The sequence below is a fragment of the Bubalus bubalis genome, chromosome 10 (genome assembly GCF_019923935.1).
Source record: "Bubalus bubalis isolate 160015118507 breed Murrah chromosome 10, NDDB_SH_1, whole genome shotgun sequence".
NCBI lineage: Eukaryota > Metazoa > Chordata > Mammalia > Artiodactyla > Bovidae > Bubalus > Bubalus bubalis.
This window is the reverse complement of record NC_059166.1, coordinates 65,260,102-65,271,188: the sequence shown is the minus strand read 5'-3', so window position 1 is coordinate 65,271,188 and position 11,087 is coordinate 65,260,102. Positions and strand designations below refer to the sequence as shown.

General features: G+C 39.3%; 2 protein-coding genes across 7 annotated transcripts in view; one reads left to right on the top strand and one right to left on the bottom strand.

Moving 5' to 3' along the window:
* Positions 1–825, bottom strand: part of LOC102415513 (iroquois-class homeodomain protein IRX-5) — a 55,538-nt gene extending 54,713 nt beyond the window's left edge. The window contains exons 1-3 of the mRNA XM_025295035.3: positions 479–825; positions 215–411; positions 4–105 (exon numbers count right to left, since the gene is read on the bottom strand). Of these exons, the coding sequence (XP_025150820.3) occupies positions 4–105; positions 215–411; positions 479–825 (646 nt within the window). The remainder of the gene's footprint in view (positions 1–3; positions 106–214; positions 412–478) is intronic.
* The window catches only part of REV3L (REV3 like, DNA directed polymerase zeta catalytic subunit), a 175,455-nt gene continuing 164,754 nt past the window's right edge, over positions 387–11,087 (top strand). For 5 of the 6 annotated variants that reach the window (XM_025295022.3, XM_025295024.3, XM_025295025.3 and 2 more), the window contains exon 1: positions 387–962. In XM_025295022.3, coding sequence (XP_025150807.3) covers positions 824–962 — 139 coding nt within the window. In that variant the 5' untranslated portion in view covers positions 387–823. Of the gene's footprint in view, positions 963–10,935; positions 11,064–11,087 lie in introns of all 6 variants that reach the window. The other variant, XM_025295026.3, reaches the window with a different exon arrangement.

Here is an 11,087-nt window from a genome sequence, read left to right as displayed (position 1 = left end):
TACCTTGTAAAAGGCCGTTTCCGCGGCTGCCCCCGCCTTCTCTGCAGGATGTGAAATGGCGGTCGGTGAGGCGAGCGCGATCGCCGCGGCTCCGGCCAATCCCGCCTAGCCGCCAAAAAACGACCCTGAACACTGGCGCCCCCCTCCCCGCCGGGCCCTCCGAGCCCATCCATGACATCGGTGCTCCGCCGCCCCTCCCTCCGCTGCCCCTCACCCCAGGTGGCCGTGCCCACCGGCCGAGTCATCGATTCCCCGTGCCCAGCGCGGGCCCGGCTCTCCTGCAGCCTCCGCCCTCGCGGCGTGTCCGGGGGCGGGGGGAGAAAACACCTACTCGGCCCCCCGCGTGGGTGTCCCGCTCGGGTGCCCGCCCCGCTCCCTCCCTTTCCCGCCGTGTCCCCTCCCCCAACTACTCTTGGCCCTCCCTTCGCCCCACACGCTCACACACACACAACCCCTTCTCCCCTCCCCCAGTGGTTGCGTCCGTGACATCATCATCATGGCAACAAGAGCTGCAGCCGGGGACCGAGGAGCCCGTGTAATTCCCGGCGGCGGCGGCAGTGGCGGTAGCACCAGCAGCAGCACCGACGAAAGCGCGAGGGCTTCTCCCCGGTCGCCCTTCGCCGGGTGCTCCTGAGGAGGCGGCGGCAGCAGTGCCCACGCCGCCCCGCCCGCCGCCGCGGCTCGCCGTGTCTGAGTGTGAGGGGAGGGGGCGCCGCCGCCGCCGCCGCCGCTGCTGTGGGGCCGCCGCTGCGGAAGGAACCGCCGCTGCTGCTGCCGTTGCCAGGTCGCTAGTGAAGAGGAGGCGGCGGCGGCGGCGGCAAACATGTTTTCAGTGAGGATAGTGACTGCCGACTACTACATGGCCAGCCCGCTGCAGGGGCTGGATATCTGCCAATCCCCCCTCACCCAGGCCCCTGTCAAGAAGGTGCCGGTGGTGCGAATCTTCGGAGCGACCCCGGCAGGTAAGCGGGCGCGGGGAGCGGGCGGGAGCGGCGGGCGCCCGGGCAGCTCTCCCCGCCGCGCACTCGCGCGCACGCCACCGGCGCCGGCCCTCTCGGCTGATCGCTGCCGCGTCTTCCCTCCCCTTCGCTCTCCTTGCCTTTTTCTCCCGAGCATGACAAGAGGCGCAAAAATGTGGGTCCGCGCGAGCGTTCCGCCCCCTTCTCCCCCCATCCAACCCCAGGCGGGGAGGCGGCGGGCGCCGAGTGTTTACACTGCGTGCGGCGGTCGGGAGCCGGGTCCGCACACTCGGGGTCGCGCGGGCAGGCGGAGCGGGCGTCGCTCTCGCCCCGGAGGACGGGGTCAGGTGGCCGCGCCGTGTCTTCCGTGAGCGGGCGCGCAGGGCCCCTCTCTGAGGTGGGTGACTGGTGGGACCTCGGACACCCTCTGCGTCTCCCAAGTGCCCCTTGATGGAAACGGCTTGAGGAGTAGGGAAGTGTCAGCTCTGTTGTCAGTCACTCCTCGTCCCTTCTTCTCAGCAGCGCTCTCCTCTGCCCCTTCTGGAGATGCTGTGGGCTGAAGAGTGGCGCCTGGGGCCAGATAATCTTTCTCATTGAAGTGACCATGTGGTTCTGCTGTGAGGGCAGGTCGTAACTCCTTAGAGTTTCAAGTAAAGCCTAGGAGTCTGGGGGCAGGGCTGCGCCCCCAGGTGCGTTGCTTTCAGGGAAGTGTGTATCCGCGGAAGTAGGAAATGCATGTTTATGTCGCCCAGTGTAAAACATCCCACTTAATAGCGTCAATTTCATAAGAACCACAGCTAAGCCCAGCAACGCAAACATTAAAGAAATGTCCCTATGCTGGGTTGTAGGATTGCATTTTAAATACACATACGTTTAAGACAATACGCTTTTTAATAGGCTGTTTTGTTTTCAAAAACTATTTCGAACAAGTGGGGTGGGGAGACAGAAGCTACATTCTCCGAAGCTCTTGGGAATTTATGATAGTGTAAGTAGGATAGTGGCCAGATTTGCAAGGTTTTAAATTGTTTTGCTTTTCTACACGCTTTGAACTGCCTATGTGAAATAATGGAGCTGCCTCCTAGAAAGAGATACTCTCTAGCTATGTACTGCCCTATGGGATTTTAGATAGCATTTCCCACTTGATGCTCCTTGCCCTAATCACCATTCATCTTATTACTACAGTCAGTTTTCCTGTGGGCTATCAAGATAATAGCACTTTCCAAACTCAAGCACTCATTCTAAGCAGTTATCTTTTAATGTGAATTCTCGTCGTTAAAAATTTCAGTGTTGTTAGTGAGATTTGATAGAATGATATTTGATATTTCTTTTTAAAATAGTGACAAAGCTTTTGATGATATGGAGTTTTTAAGTTGGGGCATTTGAATGCTGTTAACAATTTGTTGAAAGTGTAACACCTGAAACTTAGAGGCTGGAGAATAGAGGCAATAAAATGTTTTAAAGGATAGATTTTCTGCCCTTTTAAGTATAGTGGTGCTGTATTTATTTCTAATTGGAATTTCAGTGTAATATACTGTTGTTTTTTTTTTTCACTTCAGGTACAGAGGAAAAATAAGATAGTGATGTTGATATAACTCTGTTCAGCCACATTTTGAAATTATCAGGGGACATGCTAATACTGTGGCATATACTGGGTATTACAATTTATATGGTTTGGGTTACTTTTCTACACATAATTTTTTTTTCTACACTAGTCATTAAATATGTATCTTTGAGTGATTTGCAAGCTTTGTTTTATAGGCAAGTTTTGTTTGTGGACAAAAAATTTCACTGTGAGCTAGTAGTAATTTTATTATATGAAAAAAATTCTTAAAAAAATAAAGAATATGGTATACTTTTGTTTCTCAGTATTAAAAAAAGACGTGAAAGAAATACTTATTTCTTTCCTCTTGGCCATCTTACAATAGATTACCAGCATCACTCCCCCTTTAAAAAAAAAACTGGATTTTAAAAAATACACCTTGAAATGTATAATGTAAATCAGAGTTTTTTGGTATATACATTGAAAGATACAAAACTTCATACAGAGAATTTCAAACTGTAAGTTGTAGGATTATTAAATTGAGTTTACTATAAAATTTTTGTGTTTCCTCAAAAGGTGAAAAATTTTGATGTCACTGGCATACATTTAGAGTTTACAGCTTTCAGAAATCAAGTCATCATTTCTAGCACGTAAAATTAATGTTAATAAGCATAAACAAAACTATCCTATTATCTGCTTCTGAATTGTCTCCCCAAAGAAAACCAGTCCAGCCACCTAGTAAAATAAATTTTGAAAATAATATATAAAAAAAGTCAATTTGGTTCTCTAGTTTGAATGCTAGAATTTTTAATGAAAACAGATTTATTGTTTGAAATCACAAACTGTTTATATATCTACTAATTAGTAAAATTAATGAAAAATTGTAACACGGTACATCTATATTACAGACTCATAAAATTAAGTTTTTCCTATATAGTAGTTAATTTTGGGAATCCTCAATTCCTTACGTTGGTTTGGAGAAAATGTTTTTAAACTGAGTTTGCGTTTCAAGTGAAATTGTGAAAAATAGCAGCAGAAGAAATCTTCCAAATAAAGGGACCATTTCAGATGTACATTATAAAATTTTGAACCAATTCATTTATTAGAGTTTTACTAGTTCAGTTTTTCTATTATTGCATGAAAAGTATTTTTCTGCTTTAGAAAACAGTCCAGTTGACTTCCTATTGTCCTATGTTTTGAGGGCATATTTGAGTAATTTAAGAAATAAATTTAGTGTATTAGGTTTAAAAGCTCTCATATCTTAAGTTGGTGAAATTTGAAAAGGTATTTTAAAAACTGGTACATTCAGATTTGAATGGTAAATCCTGACTGATTTAATCCCATGCTGGTTGAGGATATTGGTTCCTGAGAGAATCACTTAAATTTTCTATATGTAAGTGATGGAATTATTTTTAAAAACTCAAAAACATCTTTTGGTTTTCTTTCACTCATTTAAAAATGACTTGAATATTGTTTTGACATACAATGTATTGAGCAATTTAACAACTTTTTGGTAACTTGTTTTAGTGGAGGGAACCCAAGTTATACCTAACTACAGTACAAGACAGCGTTTTTTTTTTTTTTTTTCACTTAGATTTGAATATGGGTGTGAGTGTTCTGGGATTTTATTTCAAAATCCTAGGGCTTTACTATGAGGAACTGACTCAGGTGAATCTGGGAAGCTGCCCAGTTACCACATCCCAACTCTTGCTTATTAGTTGCCTGATGTAACTCACTTCATGTTGAGCTTAGACAGCTTTCTCAGTTTTCTCAGCATCAATTTAAAACAGAATTATCGTTTCAAAAGCTTCCCTGCTGAGATGCAGAGAAGGAGTAAATAAAAGAGTGTGAGCGAGATGTTCACAAAGCAAGTAATTAAACAAAGTAGGCCAAACAGACTATAGAGGGAGCTGCTTGACTTGAAGAGTACTGTAAGGAACTCTGCCATCATCCCCCTACCCCCTGCCCAGTCTTCCTCCAGCTAATGAATTATCAACAACTTAGATGACAAATAATTTCTCTAATAAAAGTCTTGTTTGTTCATAGCCTTTTTTTTTTTTTTTTTTTTGCTAAATCATTTAACAATATTTTAACATAACACAATACCTATTGAATATAAATATTAGAAAGATTTTTCAGGAGCACTACTGAGATGTAGTGTTTTACCACAAACAAAATTAGTCACTTTAGTATGTATCTGAAGCCCGAGTTCCAAATTTTATTAGGTTTCTGTGTTACGCTTGACTTAAATAACCCGTAAGTTAATCAGAAGCTTATTAAACAGGAGTCCTCTAAAATCTGTGGACACAGTGGAATCTTGTAATATGTGATTCAGTTTATTCAGTGAACACTTAATGAGAACTTAGTACATATATTGAGCTGTTTTTTAAACGAACAACTTATGAACAACTTTTACCCTCCACAAGCTCACAATGTAGGAGAGATGATAGACATGTAAACATAATTCAAACATAGTTTAATTGGAATATAAAAGAAATGTGAATAAGACAAAGTGAGGACTCAGAGAGGATGTGTTCAGTGACCACCTGGCAGGCCAAAAGGGGAGTCAGGGAAGGCTTCATGAAGGAAGTATGGATTAAGTCATTTTAAAGGAATTTCAAAAGAATTTTAAAATTCTAATAGAGGAACAGATACAAGGTAATTCACAAATGAAAAGAAAACTGCTCTTGGCCCAGTAGCTTGGCAATGCATAGCAGAATCCTTGAAATGCTTTTTGACCCAATAATTTCAGTTTTAGGGATTTTGATCTACGAATGTAAATCTTTTGACAAAATCTGGTTATCTTTTGAATCCGTCTATTTCTTTCATTATCCATCACCACCCTAGTCTAAACTACTAGCATTTTTGGATGCGTTTACAACAATAGCCTCCTAATCTTGGCCTACCCCAATCTATTCTGTTCCCCTCTAATCTGTTTTCTACACTGTAATCAGAGAGATCTTTTCAAAATGCAAACCTTATTATATCCCCCTACTACTTGGTATGCTTCAGTAGTTTTCCATTGCATTTAGGATAAGGACAAAGCTACATGTCTTATGTGGTGGTGTCTACATGTCTTACAAGGTCTTGCACAGTTTGGCCCCTGCCTCTCTATCCAGTCATGGCTTGAGCCATGTCCTTCTTGCCTTGCTCTTTATGTTCCAGCCATATTGACCTTATTTCAGTCCCTTATTCTTGCCATGCTCCTCCCACAATGAGGCCTTTGAACCTGCTGTTCCCTCTGCCTAGAATGTTTTTCCTTTTCCTTCACCTAAACTCCAATTTATCTTTCCTCAGGGAAGCCTTCCCTACCATAGACTCTCAAAGCTTCATAAACTTTCCTTCATAACACTTGCTGTAGTTGTCATTTTTATATACATAGGAGATTAATGTTTGTTTTTCACAGTTACCTCCATAAATGCTGGTAATGTGTTCATTTTTGCTCACCATTATACAGCCAATGGTTGGTTGCTTACCACAGTGCTTGAAATTCAAGCATTGTTGCAAGAATTAATAATAGATGATAGGCATAACAGGGAACAACCCCAAATGTTCAGCAACCGAGAAGTGGTTACATAAATTGGGCATATTTAGTAGAATTTGTCATTAAAATCATGTTTTCATGATTATTATATAATATAAAATAATACAGGAAAGTGCTATCAGTGTATTATGTGAGAAACATCAGTTTATGAAATAATAATTTATTAAAAATGCACCGAAATATAAAGGTTGCTTATCTCTAGGAGGTGTAGTTTGTATTTTTCAGCTTTTCTGCAGAGAATATATTTATTTTATAATTTGCAAAGAATATATATACAAAATTAAGGAAAAACTATCAGAAACATGAGAAAAAGCCTTGAGTTTGATATTGGGCTCCCAAATAAGTATCAACTAAAATATGTGATTGCATGATGAAAGTGTTTAATTTGATTATATAAATTCAGTTTAGGAACTGCAGAATTATTCTTATATTAAAGAAAGCCAATAATTTCTGGTTTTATTATACTTATTTATATGTAAACTGATTTAAATTTTAAATTTTTTTGCAGTGTAGCATATCTTTGACACAGCAAAATGAAATAGAGCAGAGGTCAGAAATTGACTTGTGTGTAAGAACTTAAGTGTATGATAATGGATGCTACCTTTCCTATTAGTAGGGAAGAAGATTCTTTAATACTGAGTGTTGGAATAGCTACTTAGTTATCTGGAAAAGTAAAAACTTGGCTTCCAGATGAGTCAGAAGATTTAAATGTAGAAACAAACAAAAAACATAAGATAATTATTTTAATCTAGGAATGGTGAAGAAGGCAATGGCATCCCACTCCAGTACTCTTGCCTGGAAAATCCCATGGGTGGAGGAGCCTGGTAGGCTGCAGTCCATGGGGTCTCGAAGAGTCGGACACGACTGAGCGACTTCACTTTCATTTTTCACTTTCATGCTTTGGAGAAGGAAATGGCAACCCACTCCAGTGTTCTTGCCTGGAGAATCCCAGGGACAGGGGAGCCTGGTGGGTTGCCGTCTTCTTGGGTCGCACAGAGTTGGACACGACTAAAGTGACTTAACAGTAGCAGGAATGGTGAAGGCCTTTCAAAGTATGATACAGAACTGAAGCCAGATTGCTGAGTTTTACAATGTAAAGTAAAATTCTATATAGAGACAAAAATTATAAACTTAAAATAGAAATAGACTGGTAAAGCTTACTTGTACACTTTTCACAAAAGATTAATTTCTTCTTAATATACAAAGAGCTCCTAGAAAATAATCCAATAGAAAAAGTGAACAAAGAGAATTCTTAGGAAAAGATGTGTGATTTTATTATAATGAAGATGTAAATTAAAACTACAACATACCTTTTATCCCTAATTAGAAAAGATTGATTATACAGTATAACCTGAGGAGGATGAGAGGAAGGGGAAATGGGCATTCTCACATATTGCTGGTGGGAATATAAAATGTTCATTTTCTATGGAAAACAATTTGGAAGTCGTTTTCAGAATTTAAGATGCATATGTATTTTGGTAGTTTGTCTTCCTTTTTTGGAGGGAGGGGGGTTCTGCACTGCGCAGCTTGTGGGAACTTACCCTACCATGAATTGAACCCAGGCCCCTGGAAGTACACAGGTCTAACCATTGGACTGCCAGGGAGTTTCTTCCCTTGTTTTTTTATTCTTTCTTTTCTTTTTCATGTACATTTTGATCTAGCAACTTCATTCAAGGATTTTATTTTTTTAAAGATTTTATGTATGTGTCAAATGAGCATGTAAGAATATTTGTGGCAGCATTGTTTGTCATTGCAAAAGGTTGGAAATAACCTAAGCGTGAATCAGTAGTTAAGTAAATTATGGTGTATCTCTTCAGTGGAATACTAGGCAAGTCCTTAAAGTGATGAGGCAGTACTATATGTACTGCTCTGGTGCCATGTCTAAGATATGTTAAAAGGAAAAAAAGCAAGATGCAAGGCTTCATATGTGGTATGCTACCATTTGTGTGGCTTAAAAAAATATATATATATACACACACACATATATATAATATAAATTAAATATTTATATATAAATATATATTTATATATAAATATATATTGTATATATATGTACACATATATCTGAAAGGATACATGAGAATTTTGCAACAGTGGTTGCCTCCAGTGAGGGTAACTGGTGGCCTACAGGACAAATGTGGGAATCTAATTTTTTTTTAAGTATACTCTTCAGTAACTTTTGGAGGTTTGTTGCCATGTGCATGTGATACTTATTCAAAGTTAATTTTTTTAGATTATGTTGTGCTTGCAACAATTGGTAAGGAAGAACAAAAATATAAGGTCATAGTAGTTGTAAATATTTAGTTGTTAAATGATTACTGCAGTACTGTTTAATTTTAGGTTTTAGTAGAGGTCTTCTAATTCAGAGCTTCCGCTTGATGTTGTGTGGCTCTCTGGAGGTGGTAGACCCTAGTAGAGTGGAGTCTGAAGGCAGGCTGTGGGGCTCCTTAAGCAGATCGCACGAGCACAGCACAAGTGTGTTAGTCGCTCAGTTATGTCTGACTCTCTGCGACCTCATAGACTGTAGCCCGCCAGGCTCCCTTTGGGATTCTGTTCATGGGATTCTCCAGGTGAGAATACTGGAGTGGGGTTGTCATTCCCTTCTCCAGGGGATCTTCCCAACCCAGAAATTGAACCTGGGTCTCCTGCATTGCAGGCAGATTCTTTACCATCTGAGCCACCAAGGAAGCCCCATGATGAGCACAACCAGCAGTTATTGCTCCATTTCGTATTTTAAATACGTTAAAGAAAGTGCTTTACCATTGATATTTGAAATCTGCTTCAGCCAACCAGAGACTGTAGCTGCCTCTTATGGAGAAGGGATCATGGAACTGTTACTGGAGTTTGTACTCTGGGTGCTTGAGAGAGCATCATCTGATGATGAAAGGATAGGGTGGCAGGATGTTGCTCTGGGGCCTAGGTCTTGCCTGTACTTTGCCTTTATTGGATCTTCTTAGCCATTTTCTGATGTGCCATTTAGCTTGCTGCAAGGTGACTGCCTAATAGCATATGTATGTTCTGCAAAAATTAAGCATCATTGTTATTTTGAAATGTTCCTAATGTGGAAAAGGTTGGATTTGCAATCCATTCATGTTGCTACAAGCTTTGTTTAATTTTCTTTCATAATTATATAAAGAAAACATAATTTTTTCTCATCAAGCACAATGTTGATGCCTCCAAAGACTTCTTATTGGCTATGGTGCTGAATGAATATTATTTACAATGTGAAAGGGGTTGGAAAACACTATTCTGGTGAAATTCTTTCATTTTATTTAAAGGAAACTGATGTCTAGATAGAATAACTCAAGGATTTGTCCAGTGTCCTATATCCTATAATTGGTTGGTGTGGGCCTGGGTCTAAAAACTGGGGATTTTGACTCTCAGCTCTTACTACCTCACACTGTCTCCCCACATCTGAGAATTGGAAAGGCCTTGGTTATAATTGAAAGACAAACATACAGAAGTTTAGAGGAATTGTTAAAAAAAAAAAAAGCATGTACGCAGTTTAGAAATCTCAGAGGGCCTACTGTGTTCAATAGTGTTTAGACTCTTCCCATAGAATAGGTTGTAGCTGGATTTGTTTTGTGATGATTGTAGCTCTCTCTTTTTAAAAAATAATGTCTATAACATATATGTCTATAGATTAGTCTATAACAAGAATTTAGGACAGATATAAACAAAAATTGATACTAGAATTGTATGTATATAGTTTTCCAAAGGGAAAGGCAATGGATCAGGAGACCTTTCAGAGTTCCTCTGGTACTGTACTTAAACATTTTCTGGTCTTTTGATTTGATTAGAATTTGTTCAATTAAAAATGAGTGGAAAATGAGTTTTTAAGTAGGTTGGGTTTAAGTAGGCTTCAGAGGATGTTGCCATTAGCCTTATATATTTCCAAGAAATACTTGGAAACTTACTAAGATATGGAACATGGGATGGTGTATGTCACTTTGGTACCTGACTGCCTTTTTAACACCACAGTGATACTGAATGAGAGAGGAAATAAATAATGGGAGTTGAGGTACAGTAAACTGTGGGTAAAATTGTGTTAACGTAGAGTTTCCAGATAAGGCAGGAGTAGGTGTCTTAGGCAATTTAAAGAAAAATTCTTCACTGTCTGGACATAAAGCAGGTGCATTTTGAAGCTAAAACAAATTATAAGTAAAACCCTCTTAATGACAGTCTGTGTAACCTTTTGGTGTGTGGTTGGGTGGGGTATTTTTTGTTTTTATTTTTTGTCATTTTTAAAGTTTTCCAGATGACCTGTGTTTTTTCCAGTTCTTGGTAGATTTTTAAGTATTTCGTTATTAAGTGAAAAATATTTTGTTGCTTAATTAGTATTGGCAAACTGGACTGTTTTCTGCAGCAGAAATTGAATATATGCCTAACAGTGTAAATTTGGAGAAAAAAGAGCAGTAATTGTCTTTGGAAAATTTAAGGGTTTTTTGGTCCAATTCTGTTTTCTTTTTAGATGGTAGCTGTGGGAAGTACCAAGATTTTGAGGTCAGTTTCCTTGGGGACAGTTATTTAATTTTCTTTGGGTTAAGAGAGCATTTACTATATAAATGATTCAAAGAATTTAAAAAAGCGTGTTACCTCAAAAATGCTTGTGTAATATATAACAGTTTAACAACAGTTTTCTATTTTTCTTCTATTTATTATAATTAACAAGGAAGTATAACAAGAATTAAAAGAACTATCTTATTTTGCATATATATTTATAGTTCAAAGTAAATTTATATATTAAATTAGCTATTGTTTGAGATGGTGAAATGAAAGACTCTGTAAGTAAGAATACATGTTGATATGTGAAAAAAATGTGAAGTTAAAACATGTTGGCATACTCCTAGTTTCTCAGAACAAGAAAATGACTAATCTAAATTTCATTTCAGAATAAAAACCAAGACAAGCCACATAAAAGCAACCTAAAAATTAATCTGTCATCATATTATTTGTTTTAAAACTATGGAATAAAATATCTGAGGAAGATTTCTCTCAAAATTGTTTTTCTCAATTTCAAGTAAGTAATTTATTTTGGTTGATA